This window comes from Trichomycterus rosablanca, chromosome 9 (assembly GCF_030014385.1).
Source record: "Trichomycterus rosablanca isolate fTriRos1 chromosome 9, fTriRos1.hap1, whole genome shotgun sequence".
In the NCBI taxonomy this organism is placed as follows: Eukaryota; Metazoa; Chordata; class Actinopteri; order Siluriformes; family Trichomycteridae; genus Trichomycterus; species Trichomycterus rosablanca.
In genome coordinates, this window is record NC_085996.1 from 14183779 (window position 1) to 14210564 (window position 26786).

The window sequence follows — 26786 nt, forward strand, 5'->3', positions numbered from 1 at the left end:
TAATACAGCATACAGTATATAAAACAGTCCTTAAGTAATTTTTTTAGAGTATCTGTTATTTTTTATGTGAGCTATAAAATTTCTATCAACTTTCACTTTTACTCCTGTCCACATATTTTTGGCGTATAGTTAATGCATAAAGCTATCGTTTATTATACATAGTAGTACTTAAAAGCTTAATGTCCTTATTTCTTAGTCTGAAATATTTTTTATTAAACTGCTCCGTCATGACAAATGAGATAAACACACTCAAGCTCTGAATGTAGAAGCTTGCTTCAGTGCTCACAAAACTTGAACTTAGCAACTGAAGTGAATCTCTTCCTAGCTTTAGTGTTCCAAACAAAGTAAAGGAAAGGGCCTTCCTTAAACTGTTGCCAAACAAAGCAAGAAGCATATTATTTATTTTCAAAAATTAATTTATACACATTAGCAATGAGTGCAATAAGGCTGCAACAACTGATCTTAGTATTTAGAGGTGTCCACATATTTTTGGCTATAGAGTGTATTGTTAATACATAAATCTACTGTTTATTATGTTACCACAGGGGTTATAAATATTATTAATTAAGAGCTTGATAGCCTCACCTCTAAGTACGCAAGATTTTTTATTAAACTGCTCCGTCATGACAAATGAGATAAACACACTCAAGCTCTGAATGTAGAAGCTTGCTTTAGTGCCCACAAAGCAACTTGAACTTACATAGCTAAAAGCAACTGAAGCAAATCTCTTTTTAGCCTTAGTGTTCCAAACAAAGTAAAGGAAAGGGCCTTCCCTAAACAGTTGCCAAACAAAGCTGGAAGCATATTATTTATTTTCAGTCTGCAACAACTGAAAAAGGTGTCCACATATTTTTGGCCATAGAGTGTATTGTAATGCATAAAGCTACTGTTTATTATGTTACCACAGAGGTTATAAATATTATTAATTAAGAGATTGATAGCCTCACCTGTCAGTCTGCAAGATTTTTTTTATTAAACTGCTCCGCCATGACAAACGGGATAAACACACTCAAGCTCAACTTGCATAGCTGAAAGCAATTGTAGTGAATCTCTTCTAGCCTTAGTGTTCCAGAGTAAATATTACCATGAAAGGAGCGTAAATATTCCACTTAAAATAAACTGTAGTAAAGTAAGTGATTTATCTGAGACTGTTTGCATTTACCAGCTGCCTATGTAGGCAGTAAGACAGCAAGGCAGCTCACTAGGTGTTTGAACACACCCTATGTAGAGAGCTCGCTAGCTTTTGTGTTATCACCTCAAAAAGTGAGCACCCCACAACCAATCAGTGAGCTCCAACCGCCTACCACTCCCACCCCTTCCTTACTGTGGATGCGCAAAGGTCTTAAAGTCTTCGTTTTCAAGGTAGACCTGAAGCAGAAATTTGGCGCTTCACATTTTTAAAATACCGTCACCATTTTTAAATACCGCGGTATACCGCAATACCAACCCTAGTGTGCGCGTATCCAGCGTAACGATAATTTTTTGGCAAACAGAACTGTGAGTGTGATTGATGGAGACGGTCTAGTTTTAAGGATTGAGGATTACAATTTAAATCGTCATGACGGTACTAAACACAGAGAAATACAGGAACTTGAACGATGCATAGCGCTCACATCTGAAGCTTTGCTAGCTAAACCGTGAAAGCAACAAGGTACCTTTTAATAAGTTTTACACATCCAGGACTGGGGCAGTCAAAACCAGCTTTGTGATATTGTGATAGCAATGGCACTTTAAAACCTGCACATTTTGTCTGCACCTGTTTTCAAGACAACTGATTTAATAGTGAAATAATGTTAATGTTTTTACTCCGCCCGGTTTTCATTTTCATTGGCTGATTGTAACATTTATTCTTAAACTCGTAAAACTGTACAATTAACTGCTTTTATAAAGAGATACAGTTAATATTATGCAGATTTAAGTCCACCCTATTGGTTCTGCCTCAGTGGCCCTGTAAAACATTTATTTGCCCACCTCAGACCAGAGATGGGGACTCGAGTCGCACGTAAGTCCCACACACAGCGACTTCGGACTCGACTCGGACTCGTTTCAAATGACTTGTAGACAACAAAAGTCAGCAGCATGTGTTAACATTAGTTACCTGTGACAATTATATATATATTATTTTCTGATCGTGTCATTTTCTGCTCTCTAATAACGCTCCAGCCATTTTAACCTAAATGTTCCAGACAGCTTCCGGCGTAGTGATGAAGCGTCGCTCCCTACATTTAGAATCTCACTTAAAATGGTGGATTAACGCCGCTCAGGTGGCGCAGCGGTAAAGTATGCTAGCGCACCAGAGTTGGACGTATTGAATCTCAGCTCTGCCTTTCCGACTGGGCTGGGCGGCAGCATGAACAACGACTGGCTGTTGTTCAGGGTTGTTAGGGGTAAGAAAGTCGGATCATAGGTCCTCATAACTGGTGCGACTGCGGCCCCTGCTGGCTGACTGATGGCGCCTGAACAGGGCTGAGGAATAACGCTGATGGGGGTGTGGCCCTCCGTACACAGTGCCCGTCAAGTGTATGAACTCAACTCGTGCAGCGGTGAAGGATCGACGCAATCAGGGTAATTGGACACGACTAGATTAGGGGGGGAAATTGTGGGAAAAAAGTGGGAAAAATGGTTGGAGGAACCGCTTTCTGAACCAATCAGACATTCTGATTTAAATTTTTAGTAAGAAATGCTGTTATTTGCATTATTCAGTTTGTGTCACACAGATGACTGTCAATGAAACGCTTGATTGGCTTTCTAACGAGTTTGTGTTTTACTTCACAACCGGGAAAAGTTTGGAGGTTTTTAATTACAAGCACATGTACAAAATAATGGATTATATTCCTAATGGGACAACACACGGTTATAAATTTAATAGCATCTGGAAGAACATAAGTTAATGTAAGCAGTGGTTATGGATTTTTTGCTGTGTTTTGGATGTTGGCCGATGTGCCGTGATTTATTGCGCGCTTTTGTTTGCAGTGAAAATAAAACATATCAGTCTAAGCTTTTAACTGGTACCTAGGAAAGTAAAGGCACTAAGTAAAACGGCTAAATACAGTCGCTAATCTGTTGTTGTTTTTATCTGAACTTACATATTGTTTGTTTATTTCTACGCTACATTTCCAATATATGTTTTGTGTAGATTATAATGACTCGTGACTTGACTCGGACTCTAGCCTAAAGACTCATGACTCGACTCGGACTCTAGCAGTCGATCATCTGTTCCATCTATTAAGAAAGGGTAACGTGTTCACAAACACACAGAAAAAATTCTGATTTACCCTGTTCATATATCCGCGGACACTAAAACCCATCTATCGTAAAACACACAACAAAGAAAATATCCAAAGCAACAGAAAAGTCGATCGCTCAGTCAGTTCATTTATCTACACAAAAGCAACAAGCTGAAGGGGGTCGTAAACAAACCCAAAGCCGCTACGCCCGTAACCACTATATAGTAGCTGATATTTTGTGCTTGGCTAGCTTTTTCAATTTGTTTATTTATGGGTCAAAATCAATAATGCCTGGCTACTTTACTGTTTAACCAGTGGGGTGTGAAAATTGAGGCTCAGAAGAAGGGCGGAGAACTGCTGATGCAGCAAACAACACGGTGTGAGTGACTTCTGACCTGAAAAAGGGCTTTTAAACAATTACACATGCACATACATACTCTATATTGCCAAAAGTAATCACTATTATGGATCGGATGCAGTGGTGTAAAGCACACCGTCACTGGACTCTAGAGCAGTGGAGACGTGTTCTCTGGAGTAATGAATCATGCTTCTCCGTCTGGCAATCCGATGGACGAGTCTGGGTTTGGTGGTTGCCAGGAGAACGATACTTGTCTGACTGCATTGTGCCAAGTGTAAAGTTTGGTGGAGGGGGGATTATGGTGCGGGGGTTTTTCAGGAGTTGGGCTCGGCCCCTTAGTTCCAGTGAAAGGAACTCTTAATGCTTCAGCATACCAAGAGATTTTGGACAATTTCATGCTCCCAACTTTGTGGGAACAGTTTGGGGATGACCCCTTTCTATTCCAACATGACTGTGCACCAGTGCACAAAGCAAGGTCCATAAAGACATGGATGAGCGAGTTTGGTGTGGAAGAACTTGACTGGCCTGCACAGAGTCCTGACCTCAACCTGATAGAACACCTTTGGTATGAATTAGAGCGGAGACTGCAAGCCAGGCCTTCTCGTCCAACATCAGTGTCTGACCTCACAAATGCGCTTCTGGAAGAATGGTCAAAAATTCCCATAAACACACTCCTAAACCTTGTGGAAAGCCTTCCCAGAAGAGTTGAAGTTGTTATAGCTGCAAAGGGTGGGCCCAAATCATATTACACCCTATAGATTAAGAATGGGATGTCACTCAGGTTAATATGTGTGTGAAAGCAGACGAGCGAATACTTTTGGCAATATAGTGTATTTTAGGCTAATGTAAAATAATGGGGTTGTTTTTGATACTTATACACTGAAAATAACACAAATATAATATAAAAAACACTTCTGCTCAGCACCCCGAGCTATAACACAAGTTTAAAAGTGAAACAGGAGGAAAATCCAGCTAAACACAGATATACAGTGTATCACAAAAGTGAGTACACCCCTCACATTTCTGCAGATATTTAAGTATATCTTTTCATGGGACAACACTGACAAAATGACACTTTGACACAATGAAAAGTAGTCTGTGTGCAGCTTATATAACAGTGTAAATTTATTCTTCCCTCAAAATAACTCAAAATACAGCCATTAATGTCTAAACCACCGGCAACAAAAGTGAGTACACCCCTAAGAGACTACACCCCTAAATGTCCAAATTGAGCACTGCTTGTCATTTTCCCTCCAAAATGTCATGTGATTTGTTAGTGTTACTAGGTCTCAGGTGTGCATAGGGAGCAGGTGTGTTCAATTTAGTAGTACAGCTCTCACACTCTCTCATACTGGTCACTGAAAGTTCCAACATGGCACCTCATGGCAAAGAACTCTCTGAGGATCTTAAAAGACGAATTGTTGCGCTACATGAAGATGGCCAAGGCTACAAGAAGATTGCCAACACCCTGAAACTGAGCTGCAGCACAGTGGCCAAGATCATCCAGCATTTTAAAAGAGCAGGGTCCACTCAGAACAGACCTCGCGTTGGTCGTCCAAAGAAGCTGAGTGCACGTGCTCAGCGTCACATCCAACTGCTGTCTTTGAAAGATAGGCGCAGGAGTGCTGTCAGCATTGCTGCAGAGATTGAAAAGGTGGGGGGTCAGCCTGTCAGTGCTTAGACCATACGCCGCACACTACATCAAATTGGTCTGCATGGCTGTCACCCCAGAAGGAAGCCTCTTCTGAAGTCTCTACACAAGAAAGCCCGCAAACAGTTTGCTGAAGACATGTCAACAAAGGACATGGATTACTGGAACCATGTCCTATGGTCTGATGAGACCAAGATTAATTTGTTTGGTTCAGATGGTCTCAAGCATGTGTGGCGGCAATCAGGTGAGGAGTACAAAGATAAGTGTGTCATGCCTACAGTCAAGCATGGTGGTGGGAATGCCATGGTCTGGGGCTGCATGAGTGCAGCAGGTGTTGGGGAGTTACATTTCATTGAGGGACACATGAACTCCAATATGCACTGTGAAATACTGAAGCAGAGCATGATCCCCTCCCTCCGGAAACTGGGTCGCAGGGCAGTGTTCCAGCATGATAATGACCCCAAACACACCTCTAAGACGACCACTGCTTTATTGAAGAGGCTGAGGGTAAAGGTGATGGACTGGCCAAGCATGTCTCCAGACCTAAACCCAATAGAACATCTTTGGGGCATCCTCAAGCGGAAGGTGGAGGAGCGCAAAGTCTCGAATATCCGCCAGCTCCGTGATGTCGTCATGGAGGAGTGGAAAAGCATTCCAGTGGCAACCTGTGAAGCTCTGGTAAACTCCATGCCCAGGAGAGTTAAGGCAGTTCTGGGAAATAATGGTGGCCACACAAAATATTGACACTTCAGGAACTTTCACTAAGGGGTGTACTCACTTTTGTTGCCGGTGGTTTAGACATTAATGGCTGTATATTGAGTTATTTTGAGGGAAGAATAAATTGACACTGTTATATAAGCTGCACACAGACTACTTTTCATTGTGTCAAAGTGTCATTTTGTCAGTGTTGTCCCATGAAAAGATATACTTAAATATCTGCAGAAATGTGAGGGGTGTACTCACTTTTGTGATACACTGTATGTGGATGCTTTTAGAGTGAATCTGACAGTTATTCCACACAAATGCAGATTCGTCTCATATTCACACTTTGATGACGTTTTACTGCACCGTTTAAGCTGAGCACTGAACAAAGCTACTGTTCATTGTTATTCTGAACTGAAATAAATGTAAAAAAAAAAACTGAACACTTTGAGTTTAAGGGAAAAGAGCGTTGAGTTTCAAAGATTTTGAGTTTAGGGGACGTTGAGTTACAAGGTACCACTCACTGTCTTAACCGCTTATCCAGTTAGGGGTTAGGGGTGCTGGAGCCTATCCTAGCTTTTCAATGGGCGCAAGGCACACAGTAACACACTGGACGGGGCGCCAGTCCATCGCAGGGCAGACACACATACACATAGTCCCATTCACCTATAGGGCAATTCAGTGTCTCCAATTAACCCTGACTGCATGTTTTTGGACTGTAGGAGGAAACCGAAGCTTCCGGAGGAAACCCACGCAGACACAAGAAGAACATGCAAACTCCACACTGAAAGCACCTGGACCGCCCGGCCTGGGGATCAAACCCAGTACCTTCTTGCTGTGGGGCGACAGTGCTACCCACCGAGCCACCCTGCTGCCCACAAGGTACCACTGGGATAATGTAAGACTAGGATGCTTGTGAAATGATTAAAAACATAAAATGGGCCGCTCAGGTGGCGCAGCGGTAAAAAGCACACGCTGCAACCAGAGCTGGATCTCGAATACATGGTATCGAATCCAGCTCTGCCTTACCGGCTTGAGGCTGAGTGGCAATATGAACAACGATTGGCCTGTTGTTCAGTTGGGGGACGGGACAAAAAGCCGGATGTGGGTCTCTCTCTGTCAGAATGGTGCAATTACGACCTCTGCTGGCTGATTAGAGGCGCCTACATAGAGATAAGGAGGGAGTGGTCTTAGGGTGTGTCTCTCTGCATGCAACGCTAGGTGGCACAACACTCATCAATGTGTGGGTGGCAAGATGCATACGCCTTGCTGCTCATATGTCGGAGGGGATGTGGGTTAGCTTCGATCTCCTCGGTCAGGGCAGGGTTCGGCATAGGCAGAGAGGAAGCACGATGCAAATTGGACAATTGGACGCGCTAAAGGGGGAGAAATGGGGGAGAAAAAAGCAACAAAAAAAAAAAAGAAAGAAAATGGAGCATGAACAAAAAGCTGGAATAGGTCAAGGTCTGCAACTAATAGTCCAAGAGACTACAGTCCATAATAGTATTAAAATACTCAGAGAATCCACTTTGAGCACTAGAGTGGTGCAGCACTAAGGGCACAGTCACATTAGAAGTGGCAAAACTGCTTTTGCACCGGCTGTGCCGTTATTTCCTACGTAGTGTGGCCTCGCAGATTTTGCACTTGCCATTGCTGCGATGCTCAAACTTCACCTAATTGAACTTTGACCCAGTTTGACCTTTTCAATGCTCCTCCAATGAGATGAACTGTTTGATATGACGCAGTAAAAGCGACTCAGGCTTAACGTGACTTGTGGAGAGAACTTACAGTATGAGCAGTAATAATTAAGATAAGTTCAGTGTTCCTGTGTCATTCTTTTAACTGACCTATAAGGTGTGAGGATGCTGAGAGGTGGTGGCTGTTCACACAGCTCAAAGGTCTCCTGCATGGGGATGGGCAGAGACTCCCGATCAAACAGCTGCTGGTCCTGAATTGTAGAGCTACGAAAAGCCTTCCTCATGGTGATGTCCTGCAGAGACACTGTGGAACACACAGACAACAATTATTCACTTATTTTGCATTTGCACATCCAAAGTGACTTACATTACAGTATAAAGTCTGAGCAATTGAGGGTTAAGGGCCTTACTTAAGGGCCCAAAAGCAGCAACCTGGCAGTGACCCTCTGGTCACTGGTCCAGTACCTTAACCACTAGGCTACAGCTGGCCCAACACAACAATACAAACCTCATTTCTGGAAAAGTTGGGACATCGTTAAAATGCAATAAAAACAAGAATCTATGATTTTGCCGACCAGGCATAACATTATGACCACTGACAGGTGAAGTGAATACCACTGATTATCTCTTCATCACGGCACCTGTTAGTGGGTGGGATATATTAGGCAGCAGGTGAACATTTTATTCTCAAATTTAATGTGTTAGAAGCAGGAAAAATGGACAAGAGTAAGGATCTGTGTGAGTTTGACAAGGGCCAAATTGTGATGGCTAGACGACTGGGTCAGACAGTCCGGTTTTTCAGCTGCCAGTCCTCCGCCCATGCAACGCTAGGACGGACACTTAAAAATCCTCCTTCCGGAGTGAACTGGTTTCATTTTTTATCAATATTATCGGTCATTGGCACAGGTACATGTCTAAACAAATGCTTTGTATTTCATTGGTTTAACAGCCTTATTTGACTGCTTATAGTGCTACCTACTGTGGGCGGACCTTGGCCAGTGGTGGGCGAGCCACAATTCGCAGAAGGTCCGCCCTCTAAATGCTAGTCTGTGATTGGGTGTTTGAATTTCGCCCGCTCGCTCTGTTATGCATACACCTCTACTTGAGTCAATTAGTCAGCTCTCATGCTCAGGAACGCTGTGAAAATGCCAACATTTGGTGAGTAAAGGGTGATTCTTCAATTGGGGGAACTTTTACGTCCATAAGTTATAAATTTGTGTTAAAAATACTTTATTACAAAACCAAATATTTTAGGTATTAAAAAGATCATTCATTGCATCACTAAAAAAAATTACATACCAAAATAATTATGATTTCCATTTTTTATGATGATTTAAACATCAATATTTTGCTACTTTGGCCTTGTCCCCAACCCAGACTTTAAAACTTCTCTGCTCTAATAAAATGCTAAAAAGTGATCAATTCATTATAAAAATCACAATATGAGTTTTATAATAACTTAAAAAGAAATAAAATGTAATTTTTTTTTTCATATTTGTACAACCTATGCATATTTTTGAACAATATATTACTGTCCCCAGCATTATCATCATTACCGCAACAGTGTATGGTTTCTGTAGGGAATAATTTGAAGGTAACACTTGTTTATGTTGTAACCATGGAAACAAAGACTTGCAAGGAAGCACATGCCAGCCATGAGAGAAGATTAAAATTTACACATTATTTATATGTATTTAAAGTGCATCTTGTACTAGCTGTTGACTAGCTTTAGCAAATCCATGGCATAGCTAGTTTTTTTCTTAAAAAAGTAAAAATTGTCATTACCGCAACACGTCATTACCAACACATAATGACATTTTGCTATGCCACTTCGCAAATAAATATGAAATATTAAAATTCTATATAAGCTCAATTGTAGCCATCATTAAGTCTTTGCTCTAGCATTATCTTGACATAATTAAAACTAAATTATTCCTAATTTTATTTTTCAAAAGTTAAGATGGTCAAACGAGATTGAAGAATCACCCTAAAACAGTAGTTTGTTATAAAATTCTTGCTTAAATTGGTCAAAAACTCATATAAAAAAAACTGTTATATGGGTTATGGTTTCATTCTGTGTGTTGCAGTATCATGTCCCCCTGTTCCTGGTATGACGTCCTCCTTTTGGGGGGTGTAATGTCCTCCTTTTTGGGACTATGAATGTGGCCACCCTAGTCAGAGCATCTGCAATACAGCAGCTCTTGTGTGGTGTTCCTGGTGTAATGTGGAATTCAATACAAAGAAAAATCAAAGGTCATTCAAAAAAAATAAAAACTGATGACAATGTCCAGTAGTCTGAGAGTGTACGATTCATCTGTCATCATCTGTCTCATCAAAAAGTCCTACAGACCAAAAACTGCAGTAATACTGATCCGTTTCTACTTCTTTTGCTCGACCATATCAAGCACTCTGTCAAATCCAATGTCTGGATGAAGGGTCACTGGGGGCATTAAGAGCCTTTTACTGTCAACGGAAGTACTGAGGGTGTACTCCATCACAAAGAAGCACAGTACACAGTAACTCCAGTCTGAGTATCTTTCAGTAACTGAAGTTTAAATTCTATTAAGAGCAATTTAAGTACCTAGAATACATCATTCAAGACGGTCCTGGGTTCAATTTCCAGTGTGGAGTTTGCATGTTCTCCCCATGCATGGGTTTCCTCCGGGAGCTCCGGTTTCCTCCCACAGTCCAAAAACATGCAGTCTGGTTAATTGGAGACACTGATTTGCCTCATAAGTGAATGGTTGTGTGTATGTGTGTCTGCCCTGCAATGGATTGGCATCCCGTCCAGGGTGTTACTGTGCGCATTGCACTTATTGAACAGCTAGTATAGGCTCCTGCACCCCCCCCCCCCCCCTCCCTAAATTGGATAAGCAGTTAAGAAAGTGCGTGAGTGAGTAAGTGAGTGAGTACATCATTCATTATTAATTAAATGCAAGATGGAATTGCTATATAAATATTGAAACATAGGAGTCATTATGCCATCACGGTCACCGCCAAATAAATAACCATGTTATAATTACTGTTCCTTAAATTAGATGGGAAGTCGAAAACACTTTGGACAGGGTGCCACACCTTGTAGTTAAGAACAGTCAATCCACTTGCAGAGGCAGCTACACCAAGAAAAAACAGTGCTCAATGTTAAGTTTCAAACACAGATCCATCCAAGTCCATTCGTCCTATTTTGATATTGCTGATCATTTAATGTCTTGATGTATGAGTAGGTGTAGCGTTTAACAACATGCATTCCATTAATAGTGTTTGCTTTCTGGATGCATCTCTGAACAGAAATAAAGTATTGGCACCATGGTTCAAATTACTGGGGGAATAGGAATGGCTGACCCTCCTAATCAATACTTGGACTCACATATACTGTATGTACATACATATATACGTGTATATATATATATATATATATATATATATATATATATATATATATACACCGATCAGCCATAACATTAAAACCACCTCCTTGTTTCTACACACAGTGCCCATTTTATCAGCTCCACTTACCATATAGAAGCACTTTGTAGTTCTACAATTACTGACTGTAGTCCATCTGTTTCTCTACATATTTTTTTAGCCTGGTTTCACCCTGTTCTTCAATGGTCAGGACCCCCACAAGACCACCACAGAGCAGGTATTATTTAGGTGGTGGATCATTCTCAGCACTGCAGTGACACTGACATGGTGGTGGTGTGTTACTGTGTGTTGTGCTGGTATGAGTGGATCAGACAGCAGTCCTGCTGGAGTTTTTGAATACCGTGTCCACTCACTGTCCACTCTATTAGACACTTTTACCTAGTTGGTCCACCTTGTAGATGTAAAGTCAGAGACGATCGCTAATCTATTGCTGCTGTTTGAGTTGGTCATCTTCTATACCTTCATCAGTGGTCACAGGAAGCTGCCCACGGGGCGCTGTTGGCTGGTTATTTTTGATTAGTGGACTATTCTCAGTTCAGCAGTGACAGTGAGGTGTTTACAAACTCCAGCAGCATTGCTGTGTCTTATCCACTAATACCAGCACAACACACACTAACACACCACCACCATGTCAGTGTCACTGCAGTGCTGAGAACGATCCACCACCTAAATAATACCTCCTCTGTGGTGGTCCTGTGGGGGTCCTGACCATTGAAGAACAGGGTAAAAGCAAGCTAAAAAAGTATGTAGAGAAACAGATGGACTACAGTAAGTAATTGTAGAACTACAAAGTGCTTCTATATGGTGTAGTGAAGCTGATAAAATGGACAGTGAGTGTAGAAACAAAGAGGTGGTCATAATGTTATGCCTCATTGGTGTATATATAAATATTAATATTTATTAGTTAGCTATTATTAGAAAATATTTATTTTTGCTTTTTTATATGATTATGAGTAAAGGTGCATTCACATAAGAAGCAGCAAAACCGCTTTTGGGCTGGCTGTGCCATTATTTCCGATGTGTGTAAACTTAAAGTACAATGGCAAGTTATCATAAAAACACAAAATACTTAGTACTGATACATTCTGACAGAATTCGTTCACTAAACTGTCACTGATCGAAATTCCGCCCAAAATCTGAATTCGGAAGCTCTGATTGGTTTATACATCTGTATCTCTTCAACACTTTCAATGAACTGAAATAGAGAGAGCAAAACAAATGAATCTTTACCATAGATAAGAGCACAGCTCCCTGATTCGATTTTAATTAATAATTAGTTTGAAAAGAGTCGTTTCTGACTCATTGACTTAGTGATTCAGTGTCCCTGTTCAGCTCATCGTGTGCTGAAAATGTAAATGTATCATTGCACAAGCTAACATAGTACTATCAAACAGAGGGAGACGGAACACTGTGGCCACACTGCATCCCCCACCCCCATCATGTACTACAGCATCCCATCACCTCTGGCACCCCATGATTTAAGAGACTGTAGAGCCATTTTAAACCTGCCCCACAGAGCAACAACAGCCATTACCCATTAGCCGCTGGAGAGAAGAGGAAATGTGAACATTACCAGTAAATGAAGCTCAGATGGACTGTATTTATCTTTGTCTATGCTTCTGTAACTCACTCTCCTTTCCTAGACCTTCCTTCTTCCATCATTTATAAAAAGTTTTAATTTCACCATGTACAGTGTATCACAAAAGTGAGTACACCCCTCACATTTCTGCAGATATTTAAGTATATCTTTTCATGGGACAACACTGACAAAATGACACTTTGACGCAATGAAAAGTAGTCTGTGTGCAGCTTATATAACAGTGTAAATTTATTCTTCCCTCAAAATAACTCAATATACAGCCATTAATGTCTAAACCACCGGCAACAAAAGTGAGTACACCCCTAAGAGACTACACCCCTAAATGTCCAAATTGAGCACTGCTTGTCATTTTCCCTCCAAAATGTCATGTGACTCGTTAGTGTTACTAGGTCTCAGGTGTGCATAGGGAGCAGGTGTGTTCAATTTAGTAGTACAGCTCTCACACTCTCTCATACTGGTCACTGAAAGTTCCAACATGGCACCTCATGGCAAAGAACTGTCTGAGGATCTTAAAAGACGAATTGTTGCGCTACATGAAGATGGCCAAGGCTACAAGAAGATTGCCAACACCCTGAAACTGAGCTGCAGCACAGTGGCCAAGATCATCCAGCGTTTTAAAAGAGCAGGGTCCACTCAGAACAGACCTCGCGTTGGTCGTCCAAAGAAGCTGAGTGCACGTGCTCAGCGTCACATCCAACTGCTGTCTTTGAAAGATAGGCGCAGGAGTGCTGTCAGCATTGCTGCAGAGATTGAAAAGGTGGGGGGTCAGCCTGTCAGTGCTCAGACCATACGCCGCACACTACATCAAATTGGTCTGCATGGCTGTCACCCCAGAAGGAAGCCTCTTCTGAAGTCTCTACACAAGAAAGCCCGCAAACAGTTTGCTGAAGACATGTCAACAAAGGACATGGATTACTGGAACCATGTCCTATGGTCTGATGAGACCAAGATTCATTTGTTTGGTTCAGATGGTCTCAAGCATGTGTGGCGGCAATCAGGTGAGGAGTACAAAGATAAGTGTGTCATGCCTACAGTCAAGCATGGTGGTGGGAATGCCATGGTCTGGGGCTGCATGAGTGCAGCAGGTGTTGGGGAGTTACATTTCATTGAGGGACACATGAACTCCAATATGTACTGTGAAATACTGAAGCAGAGCATGATCCCCTCCCTCCGGAAACTGGGTCGCAGGGCAGTGTTCCAGCATGATAATGACCCCAAACACACCTCTAAGACGACCACTGCTTTATTGAAGAGGCTGAGGGTAAAGGTGATGGACTGGCCAAGCATGTCTCCAGACCTAAACCCAATAGAACATCTTTGGGGCATCCTTAAGCGGAAGGTGGAGGAGCGCAAAGTCTCGAATATCCGCCAGCTCCGTGATGTCGTCATGGAGGAGTGGAAAAGCATTCCAGTGGCAACCTGTGAAGCTCTGGTAAACTCCATGCCCAGGAGAGTTAAGGCAGTTCTGGGAAATAATGGTGGCCACACAAAATATTGACACTTTAGAAACTTTCACTAAGGGGTGTACTCACTTTTGTTGCCGGTGGTTTAGACATTAATGGCTGTATATTGAGTTATTTTGAGGGAAGAATAAATTTACACTGTTATATAAGCTGCACACAGACTACTTTTCATTGTGTCAAAGTGTCATTTTGTCAGTGTTGTCCCATGAAAAGATATACTTAAATATCTGCAGAAATGTGAGGGGTGTACTCACTTTTGTGATACACTGTATATAGTGAAGGTTTTAGATACTATAAGCTTTGCTTGGCCCCACAAAATGACACAATATATGATGGAATCAGTACACGTGAAACAGTTGCAATAAATCTTTATTGTTGATTTAATATTTAAGTATTGTACAATTACCCTTAGCTCTCCCTTTAACAAATAAAGACATTTGCAAACTCCACTGTACAACTTGACCATATGTCTGTTGTAGAAAAGTGGACGACTTTATATATTTCCACTTCCAGTTCGCTTATAATGTTGGTTTAGCAACTAACCTGAAGTATTTTCACCCCCAGTAATTATTTGTAATATTATTTCAAATGCAACAATTAATTTTTTTTTTTTTTTACGGATGAATCAAAAAAGCATAAGCTTGTTGAAACATCCTATAGCAAAACAATAGGTACTAATACAGAGTTGCTTCACCCGTTGCATTTATAAAAGAAATCCAAAAGGATTGAATCGTATTATTTAGGATATAATATTAAACAATACTGACAATATAGACAATATTGAGATGATTGCAATTCCTTCGCTGCACGTGCCACACCCACACTGGCCGGACAGGGCATGTGGAGCTGCCAACCATTTCATTTTCACTGGCAAGTAGCAGATTACAGAGATCTTTTACACGTTCAGTGCCTCCGGCAGAGTTTAAGGGTAGCTTTTGCAGCTAATACTGCCCTTGGTGGGGCACACCCATACTGGCCGGAGAGGAAATGTGGAGCCGCCGGAGAGGGCATATGGAGCAGCCAACCATTTCATTTTCACTGGCAAGTGGCAGATTACAAAGACCTCAAAGGCGTACAGTGCCTTCACCAGAGTTCAGGGGTAGCTTTTGCAGCCAATACACCCCTTGGTGGTGGGCTAGCGTGTTAAACTGGTGAGCCACCCAAATGAAATTAAGCAGCATGGTGGCCTCATAGCAGAAAGGCCCTGCGTTCGATTCCCAGGTGGTACGGTCCAGGTCCTTTCTGTGTGGAGTTTGCATGTTCTCCCTGTGTCACTGTGGGTTTCCTCCGAGTGTTGCAGTTTCCTCCCACAGTCCAAAACATGCAGTCCGATTGATTGGAGATACTAAACAGCCCTAGGTGCGAATGTGTGTTTGCCCTGTGATGGACTGGCGACCTGTCCAGGTTGGTTCCTGAATTTTGCCCAGTGAATTGTACCCTGAATCAGACAAATGGGTGGTAAAACAGATAATGAATGAATGAATTAAAGAAGGAATGTCAGTGTATAATTATAGTATGTGCATAGTATAAGTATAGTGTATGCCAGTGTATAATTAGAATTAGTCAAATATGCCAACCACTTTATCCTGGTCAAGGGTACACAGAGTCCTCATGCCGCCAAGCAAAAATACACTCCCAGTAAAGGGGTCTGATTGCAAGGAATCACACCCAGTTGTAACTGGAAATATTTAAACCCCATATTTAATAACATTGTTATTCAACCCTCAGCCTTAGTACAGTAAGTACTTGGTGGAACATCCTTTTGCCTTGATAACCTCTAATAAGCAATTTTGGTAAGTGCTAACAAGCTTCTGACACCTCTCTTGTGAAATCTTCACCTGTTCCTTCTGTGTAAAAGCTTCCAGCTCATTAAGGTTTCATCCCACCAAAGACTTTTAATGGGATCTAATTCTGAGTCTGAGAAGCCACTCCAGGTTATTCCAGGACCGATTCCCCCCAAGGCCAATAATCCCCATGGTTCTATTTCCTTTGCATTTCTGTGAATCCATGACACCCATAGCAGGGTCAAGACTGCCAAGTCCTGCAATTGAAAAGCCTTGACACATCATCACTGACCCACCTTCATGCTTGACTGTGCAGACTGTAGTCCTCTGGTCATAAGTCTTGCCTTTCCTCCCCTGATCAATACAGTCCAAACTGTTCCAGATTTAATTAGCCACTCTGTATAACTGTGTCCCAGAACTCTGCAGGCCTAGCCAAATTCCTTTGTGTATTCCAGTCAACCCTGAAGGTGCTTTTTGGTTAAAAGTGCCATGCTTGATGGATGCTGACAATGAAGTCCTTGGTTGTGAAGTGATACTTTTATACCAGCCCTCATCAGGTTATACACTATATTGCCAAAAGTATTCACTCACCCATCCAAATCATTGAATTTAGGTGTTCCAATCACTTCCATGGCCACAGGTGTATAAAACCAAGCACCTAGGCATGCAGACTGCTTCTACAAACATTTGTGAAAAAATAGGTCGCTCTCAGGAGCTCAGTGAATTCCAGCATGGTACCGTGATAGGATGCCACCTGTGCAACAAGTCCAGTCGTGAAATTTGCTCGCTACTAAATATTCCACAGTCGACTGTCAGTGGTATTATAACAAAGTGGAAGCGATTGGGAACGACAGCAACTCAGCCACCAAGTGGTAGGCACGTAAAATGACAGAGCGGGGTCAGCGGACGCTGAGGCACATAGTGCGCAGAGGTCGCCAACTTTCTGCAGAGTCGTTCGCTACAGACCTCCAAACTTCATGTGGCCTTTAGATTAGCTCAAGAACAGTGTGTAGAGAGCTTCATGGAATAAGTGTCTATGACTGAGCAGCTGCATCCATCCTTACATGACTAAACGCAAAGCAAAACAACAGATGCAGTGGTGTAAAGCACACCACCACTGGACTCTAGAGCAGTGGAGACGTGTTCTCTGGAGTAATGAATCACCCTTCTGCATCTGGCATGGTTGAGTCTGAGTTTGACGGTTGCCAGGAGAACGGTACTTGTCTGACTGCATTGTGCCAAGTGTAAAGTTTGGTGGAGGGGGGATTATGGTGTGGGGTTGTTTTTCAGGAGTTGGGTTCGGCCCCTTAGTTCCAGTGAAAGGAACTCTTAATGCTTCAGCTTTCATACTCGCAACTTTGTGGGAACAGTTTGGGGATGGCCCCTTTCTGTTCCAACATGACCGCGCACCAGTGCACAAAGCAAGTTCCATAAAGTCATGGATGCGCGAGTTTGGTGTGGAAGAACTTGACTGGCCTGCACAGAGTCCTGACCTCAACTCGATAGATCACCTTTGGGATGAATTAGAGCGGAGACTGTGAGCCAGGCCTTCTCGTCCAACATCAGTGTCTGACCTCACAAATATGCTTCTGGAAGAATGGTAAACATTCCCATGAACAAACTCCTAAACCTAGTGGAAAGCCTTCCCAGAAGAGTTAAAGCTGTTATAGCTGCAAAGGGTGGGTCGACATCATATTAAACCCTATGGATTAAGAATGGGATGTCACTCAAGTTCATATGCGTGAAGGCAGACGAGCGAATACTTTTGGCAATATAGTGTACATGGAGGCCTAAAAACAACATCTTTGGCATTCTCCCAAGGCCAGACAGTTGTATAATACTCCCCATGCTGTGTATAGGAATGTTCAAGGTCTTGGAAATCTTATTATATCTATTGCCCTTTTGGCATAATGAAATGATCTCCTCTCTCAGCTTTTGAGACAGCTCATTAGTTTTCACCATTAAGGGTTGTTATTGAATTCCCAATGTTTTAATCATTTTGGAACTCAACTTTAGGTCATACAGACCAGCATGTAATGTTGCGGTGAATGATCGCGACATGGCAGAATTAATGAAATATGTTGCTACATTATTTTTTCTTCATTAGCTGTATGTTCATCTGATAAAGACTTCACAATCTAGTACCTCACTACTTCTTAAGTATTTACTTACTCAAATCTGGAGCCATTTAAAGCAGCCGTGAGGTGCCTTGAGATTAACTGGCACCCTGCCCATAGTAAAATACTTTATTTGCGGGTAATACCACAACCGGGACATACCACAGCCCTTACCAGGGAGAATAGGTTAGTAAAAAGAAATGTTTCCCATTCTAGTGCATGGCGTAGATTTAAAATAGTAACCAAGACAAAGTTGATCTAGCTTTATATACGTAAGGAACCAGGATTTGTACTTACATATTTCCTGTGAATACATAGACACTGACAAGGCATAACATTATGACCACTGACAGGTAAAGTGAATAACACTGATTATCTCTTCATCACAGCACCTGTTAGTGGGTGGGATATATTAGGCAGCAAGTGAACATTTTATCCTCAAAGTTGATGTGTTAAAAGCAGGAAAAATGAACAAGCATAAGGATTTGAGCGAATTTGACAAGGGCCAAATTGTAATGGCTGGACGACTGGGTCTGCAATGGTCAGTATCAATCAAAAGTGGTCCAAAAAGCCGCTCAGGTGGCGCAGCGGTAAAGTACGCGAGCTCACCAGAGTTGGGGTTTCGAATACATCGTATCAAACCTCAGCTCTGCCTCTCCGACTGGGCTGGGCGGCAGTATGAACAACGATTGGCTGTTGTTCAGGGTTAGGGGTAAGACTGATGGCGCCAGCACAAGGCTGAGGAATAATGCTGATGGGGGTGTGGCCTTCCGTGCACAGTGTATGTCAAGTATATGAACTCGACTCGTGCAGGTGAAAAATGCAGGCTGTACTGACTGTGCATACCGGAGGGGGCGTATGTCAGTTGAGAGGCGTCCTCAGTCAGCGGTGAAGGGTCGAATCAGTATAGAGGACGCAATCAGGGTAACTGGACAAAACTAGACTGGATTGGAGGATAAAAATTGGGGGGGAAAAAGAAGGGAAAAAATATAAAAAAAGAAGGGAAAAAATACAAAATAAAATAATAATAATAATAAAAAAAAAAGTGGTCCAAGGAAGGAAGAGTGGTAAACCGGCGACAGGGTCATGGGCGGCCAAGGCTCATTGATGCACGTGGGGAGCGAAGGCTGGCCCGTGTGGTCCGATCCAACAGACGAGCTACTGCAGCTCAAATTGCTGAAGAGGTTAATGCTGGTTCTGATAGAAAGGTGTCAGAATACACAGTGCATCGTAGTTTGTTGCGTATGGTGCTGCATAGTCGCAGACCAGTCAAGGTTCCCATGCTGACCCCTGTCCACCGCCGAAAGCGCCAACAATGGGCATGTGAGCATTTGAACTGGACCACGGAGCAATGGAAGAAGCTGTTAGCTAAAGTAAATACAAACAACATGTTTTCATGTTTTGTGTTGTCTGCAACACATTTAAAATAATTGGGAGAGTGACATGTTTACCACTGTGTTACACCACATTTCCTATTAATTACACTTTTTATTTATATAGGTACTGAGGATGTTTGTGTTTGCAGTTTTGCAAGTGGTCACCAATAAAGATATTATAATAGCGTGACCTCTATGTGATCTTTTTAGCTATAACAACAGCCACACCCCTGAGAAGACTTCTCACAAGACTTTGAAGTACATCTGTGGGAATTTGTGTCTATTCAGTCAAAAGAACATTTGTTTTTGCTGGGTAGTAATGTTGGTCAAGAAAGCCTCAACTGATGTTCCAGTTCATTCCAGAGCTGTTTTTAATGTCTTTATAGACCTTGCTTTGTGCAGAGGGGCACAATCATGCTGGAACAGGCAGTTATACATGGCACAATACATCCACAAGCGACTCAGGCTTTTTTCATCAATTTTGTGTTGAAAGCTGACGTTATTTTATTGTGTGTACTTTTCCATGGTACTTTTAAGTAGAGATGCATGAGTACCGATACCGATACTCGCAAACGAGGCTCCGATACTAAACATCTGATACCGTGTGCCTAGTGCACGTTGCTGCGTTATGCCTGGTTCACACTACACGACTTTTGCCCTGATTTCCGCTCGGTGACTGGTTAGATTTGCCGGCTCGGGAGCAACTCGGCGTTCACTCGGCGATCAAAACTCGGCTCTCGATCGCTAAGTGTGAACTATCCAACAACTCGATCCGACCAGCTCACAGAGCGCTCGGCGACCGGATCGGGATTTCTAATCTGAGATGTGCGACTGGGAATGAGTGACATGTCGAACAGCCAATGAGAACGCAGGACACGGTGTGAGGGGAAACGCAGGAGAGGAGTGTAAACAGGTGGGACAGGAGGATAATATAGTTTATATCAGAATACACCGGCACACACACAAGTTTTACAGTATTTCTGACCTGATCGTTCTCTACAAAACATTACAACAAAACACCAACATTGCAAAAATATTTATTAACCTCCAACTCACTACAGAACAATCCATGCTATTCGTGTTGCCAAATCCACTCAGATTCATTTATTTTTCCTCCTTGATTTCATCACGTCAGCGCACAAACACTTTGATCACTCGCTACTTGTTGACGTGCATTTTTGGACGTGGTATCATTAAACTTCTCGTCACTTCTCACGTGTGTTTTTGTTTTTAAAAAAACGGTATTCTAAATAGGTATTGGTATCGGTATCGGCAAGTACAAAAATACATGTACTTGTACTCGGTTGGGAAAAAATGGTATCGATGCATCCCTACTTTTAAGGCTACTAAAAAGTAAATTAACATACACTGATCAGCCATAACATTAAAACCACCTCCTGATTTTTACACTCACCGTCCATTTTATCAGCTCCACTACACTTTATCATGCCATTCAAAGCAACGAGCTAGTATGTCAACTAACATCCACCTCTGTGTACGGAAAACAGTTATATTGTCAAAAACAAGCCCGAATTTGCGTTTCTCCGCACTGTCCACCATGTTTTTTATTTTTCTGTGAGAAAAGTTGTGCCGCGTTGAATGCTGGGATTGCCTCAACCGCTAAGGCAGCATCGGATGCTCCATTGTTCTTGAGTCAAAACAGAATTGAAATTTTAAGATGCCTTACTAGTGAGGATATTAAGGATAGGTTTTCGAACACACCCATAATGTCCAATTCACCTAACTTACATGTTTTTGGACTGTAAGGAGGAAACCGGAGCTCCTGGCGGAAACCTACACAGACATGGGGAGAACATGCTAACTCCACACAGAAAGGACCCGGCTCTCTCCAGGACCTTTTTGCTGTGAGGCGACAGTGCTACCCACCAAGCTACTGTACTGCCCATATACAGTAAATGGTGGTGAATTGGGATGTAAATGAGCACGTTTCATAAATCAGATGCAGAGTAATATATATAATGTGTAGACTAAGATTTGTTCTTGTTCTAATGCAACTTTGATAAACAGGATCCAATATATGGAACTTATTGCTGCTGTGTGCTACAGCCAAATAGAAAAAATATAACATTTTATTATTACACAACATTAGTACTTTGTGGTAAGCACTATAATATATTTTGCTGCTGTTATACAATTCAAATAATAGAAAATAAAGCAGTAAAATGTAGTATTAATTAAGCACTTATGAAAGTGTATCATATTGCATGCCACTGTGTGTGTGTGTGTGTGAGTCAGACAGAAGTGCGTATGCAATAAAAACACCATAAGCTTAGCAAATGAATTACTTTGCATGTAAAAGCAATCAGCAGATGTAATAGAATGCTTAACACCCTACTTTGTACGTCACTGTTGAGACTATGATTTAATCATTTCGTTTTACACTTGGCCACACACACACACACACACACACACAGTTATAAGGCCTTGAACAAGTATTCATCCCAACTATTTGGTTTTAAAAGACAGTTGACACAAGACAGAGGCACTCGGGTGGCGCAGCAATCTATTATGCTAGTTCTTCTCAGATGTGCTATTGGCCAGCCTGGTGTCTATACAGACATGAATGGCTATGTCATATATATACAGTCAAGCCAGAAAGTCTGCACATCCTTTCCCCTTCTCCACGTTTTATTACATTACAGACTCATTCTACAGTATAATAGATTGAGTTCATTTTTTGTCACAAAATTCTACACAAAATAGCCCACAATGACAAAGTGAAAGCAGTTGACAGTGCATATCAGAGCAAACTCCAAGCCATGGGGTCAAAGGAATTATCTGCAGACCTCAAAAACAGGATTGTGTCGAGGCATAGATCTGGAGAAGGGTACAGAAAAATTGCTGCAGCTTTTCAGGTCCCAAAGAGCACAGTGGCCACCATCGTTCATAAATGGAGGAAGTTTGGAACCACCAAAAATCTTCCTAGACCTGGCCGCCCGGCCAAACCGAGCGATCGGGGAAGACGGGCCTTGACCAGGGAGGTGAGCAGGAACCCGAGGGTCACTCTGACAGAGCTCCAGCGTATCCTTATGGAGATGGGAGAACCTATCAGAGGATCAAACGTCCAGGCAGCACTCCACAAATCACGCCTTTATGGTAGAGTGGCCAGACGGAAGCCACTCCTTAGTAAAAGGCACATGACAGCCCGCTTGGAGTTTGCCAAAAAGCACCTAGAGGATTCTCAAACCATGAGAAACAAGATTCTCTGGTCTGATTAAACCAAAATACCAAGCGTCACGTCTGGAGGAAACCAGGCACCGCTCATCACCGGGCTAATGCCATCCCAACAGTGAAGCATGGCGGTGGCAGCATCATGAGGTGGGGATGTTTTTCAGCAGCAGGACCGGGGCGACTAGTCCTGATAGAGGGAAAGATGAATGCAGCTAAGTACACCGAGATCATTGAAGAAAACCTGCTCCAGAGCGCTCTGGACCTCAGACTGGGGTGAAGGTTTACCTTCCAACATGAAAACGACCCGAAGCACACAGCCAAGAGAACAAAGGCGTGGCTTCGGAGAAAGTCTGTGAATGTCCTAGAGTGGCCGAGCCAGAGCCCAGACCTGAATCCAATCAAACATCTGTGGAAGGAGCTGAAAATGGCTGTGTACCGACGCTCTCCATCCAACCTGACAGAGCTTGCAAGGATATGCCAAGAGAAATGGGCAAAAATGTCCAGAAACAAGTGTGCCAAGCTCGTGGCTTCTTTCCCAAGACGGCTTGAAGCTGTAATTGCTGCCAAAGGTGCAACCAAGTATTAGGCTAAGGATGTGTACAGATGTGTAACCCCTAAATAAACCATTTATGTCAGTAAAATAAACCCTGTTTTCAAGTATTATTATTGGTGATTGTGTGTAGATGTCTGAGGCAAAAAAGAACTCAATCTATTATTGCATGAGTCTGTAAAATAATAAAACATGGAGAAGGTGAAAGGGGTGTGCAGACTTTCCAGCTTGACTGTATGTTTGGGAAATGGGGGAAGGTCTAGTGTTGCCTTGAGTAACTCAAGTCACTTTGATTTTAATGATAATTATAATGCATATTAAATTACTTTAATTAGTTTTATGTGTAATTCAGCCAGGGATGGTCAAATGTCTGCATACGACTTTATATCACAACATTATTTAATTCACCTTTTCATCTGCGAAATATGGATACTGTCACATCTAGGGGTGGGTTTATAAAATCGATTTTTCTATTCGAATCGATCTTTATTTGAACGATCCGATATCGATTCATATAAACGTGAGATCGATCTTTTAAATACGCCCCTTTTTACGGTGCACACGGAAATCTGTTAACCCCTTTAATTTCGCGTGACCAGCCAGTGTTTTTTCATGCAACGAGATCTGACCTGCACATCAGTTTAGCATGGCAGAAGCTCAAGTTATGACCACTACACAACTTTTTGCACTGATTTTCGCTCGGCGAGGGGTTTGTGCTGGATTCGGGAGGAACTCGGTGTTCGTTCTGCGATCAAAACTCGGCTCTTAATCAATGTGAGAAACAGCGAGGGGGAACACAGGGGAGAGGTTGTAAACAGGTGGTGGAGCGCAATATAGTTTCTATCAGAATACATCAGCACACGCAAGTTTTACAGTATTTCTGACCTGATCGTTCTCTACAAAACAAAATATTTATTAACCTCCAACTCACTATAGAACAAGCCATGCTGCTCGTGTTGCCAAATCCACTCAGATTCATTTATTTCATCAGCGCACAAACTTTGATCTCTCGCTACTTGTTGATGTGCATGTTTGGACGTGGTATCATTAAACCTTTCATCACTTCTCACGTGTGTTTTCATGACAAAACGTAGTTTTGGAGACCAGAGAAGCTCGCCTGTGATTCCCCCTGGTGATAGATGGTGTAGTGTAAAACCCCCCATCGCCGATCAGTCGTGTAGTGTGAACATTACAGCGACCAGGTGTTAATCAGAGTGTCGTGTAGTGTAAACTTGGCATAAGCTGTTCAACAGCCAGGTGTATGTTTACATTACATTTACAATGTTGTAGCGTGTCAGACATATAAAATAATAATAAAAAATGAATGTTACTGTTTTCTGTTTTGGATTAATTATTTATGTAAACAAAATACACAAATATTTTTAATGATGAGTGTTCTTTGTACAATTATCACATTCGTTCTCTGAACATCTTTACATATTTAAACAAAACCTGTTAATGTAACTCAAATATGCCTAACTGTGTTGAATCGAAATCGAATCGAATCGAATCGGAAATCTAATCGAATCAGGACCTTGTGAATCGAATCGAATCGATCCAGGAAATTAGTGGCGATACCCAGCCCTAGTCACATCCCTAACTGCATCCTAGAGAAAAGTACCTGGCACAGAACTGCTTTTGTCTCTGAACCCGTTTCACCTGAGCATGATACAATAGCTTTTCATCCCCTATTACACTAAGGCTCAATTTCAGGCTAAATACAAAAGCAGACAGAGCAGTTTAATGTGGAATCCCAAGGTCTGTGCACAACCTATCCGAAAGCACTTTAAAGAGAAACTTGGCTCTGGCTGGAAAACAAGCAGTGCGGGTTTTAAAAAACGGCAGTATCTACACCGAGCCCGTTTTCTTAATAAGGCCATTAATGGAGTGTAGAGCTCAGCGCCGGGCTGTAATTGAAATGATAAAAACAAGGCGCGGTGAAGTGATGGATGGGTAATTTGACTCGAGGTGGGGGTTCTGTCTTTCTCAGTCTCTTTCAATTTGCAAGTTACCTGATATTAAAGAATTGTAGGGCTGAGAGAAAACAGTTTGCACTGGGGAATGTTTTATATATACTCTATACTGCCAAAAGTATTAGCTCGTCTGCCTTCATATGCATATGAACTTGAGTGACGTCCCATTCTTAATCCATAGGGTTTAATATGATGTCGGCCCACCCTTACTTAACTATAACAGCTTCATCTCTTCTGGGGAGGCTTTCCACAAGGTTTAGGAGTGTGTTTATGGGACTGGACTCTGTGCAGGCAGTCAAGTTCTTCCACACCAAACTCGCTCATCCATGTCTTTATGGATCTTGTCATGTTGGAACAGGAAAGGGGCCATCCCCAAACTGTTCCCACAAAGTTGGGAGCATAAAATTGTCCAAAATCTCTTGGTATGCCGAAGCATTAAGAGTTCCTTTCACTGGAACTAAGGGGTCGAACCCAACTCCTGAAAAACAACCCCACACCATAATCCCCCCTCCACCAAACTTTACACTTGGCACAATGCAGTCAGACAAGTACCGTTCTCCTGGCAACCGCCAAACCCAGACTCATCCATCGGATTGCCAGACGGAGAAGCGTGATTCGTCACTCCAGAGAACACATCTCCACTGCTCTAGAGTCCAGTGGCGGCGTGCTTCACACCACTGCATCCGACGCTTTACATTGGGCTTGGTGATGTAAGGCTTGGATGCAGCTGCTAGGCCATGGAAACCCATTCCATGAAGCTCTCTACACACAGTTCCTGAGCTAATCTGAAGGCCACATGAAGTTTGGAGGTCTGTAGCAATCGACTCTGCAGAAAGTTGGCGACCTCTGCGCACTATGCGCCTCAGCATCCGCTGACCCCGCTCTGTCATTTTACGTGCCTACCACTTCGTGGCTGAGTTGCTGTCGTTCCCAATTGCTTCCACTTTTTTATAATAGCACTGACGGTCGACTGTGGAATATTTAGTAGCGAGGAAATTTCACGACTGGACTTGTTGTACAGGTGGCATCCTATCACGATACCACGCTGAAATTCACTGAGCTCCTGAGAGCGACCCATTCTTTCACAAATGTTTGTAGAAGCAGTCTGCATGCCTAGGTGCTTGGTTTTATACACCGGTGGCTATGGAAGTGATTGGAAGATCTAAATTCAATGATTTGGATGGGTGAGTGAATACTTTTGGCAATATAGTGTATTCAATATTTTAAATCTGTCACGTACTAAGCCCATTTCCAGAATAAGAATATGTAATTTATTAAAGCTCTTGTGCATTTATTAAACTGGCAAACATACAAAGAAACGACTTGATTTGACTGACTAAAATAGTATGAATTTAATTCCTGCAGGCCCAAAAAACAGGGCAGGAAAAAAAGAAGAGTAAAACATGTATAGGGTATTTAAGTCAAGAAGGTATCATGACTGGATATAAAAAATGATCCACCAAAGCACTCACTATTTTGTGCCAAACTTTGTAAGATAATTGTCAGTCAGCTAAAAAGAAAGACATTTCTCAATGCAAATAATGTATCTATTTTCCATCTTCCATGCACAATACTATGAAAAGATCCAAGAACTAAGAGAATTCTTAGTCTGTTTGGGCAAAGCTGGAATAAGCATGACATATGAGCTCTCATATTGAGCCCTCAGCATG

General features: G+C 42.2%; 1 protein-coding gene across 3 annotated transcripts in view; it reads right to left on the reverse strand.

Annotated features, from left to right (window-relative positions):
* Positions 1–26786, reverse strand: part of wasf1 (WASP family member 1) — a 135205-nt gene that overhangs the window by 34135 nt on the left and 74284 nt on the right. For all 3 annotated transcript variants that reach the window (XM_063001164.1, XM_063001163.1, XM_063001162.1), the window contains one exon: positions 7786–7939. In XM_063001164.1, the coding sequence (XP_062857234.1) occupies positions 7786–7939 (154 nt within the window). The remainder of the gene's footprint in view (positions 1–7785; positions 7940–26786) is intronic.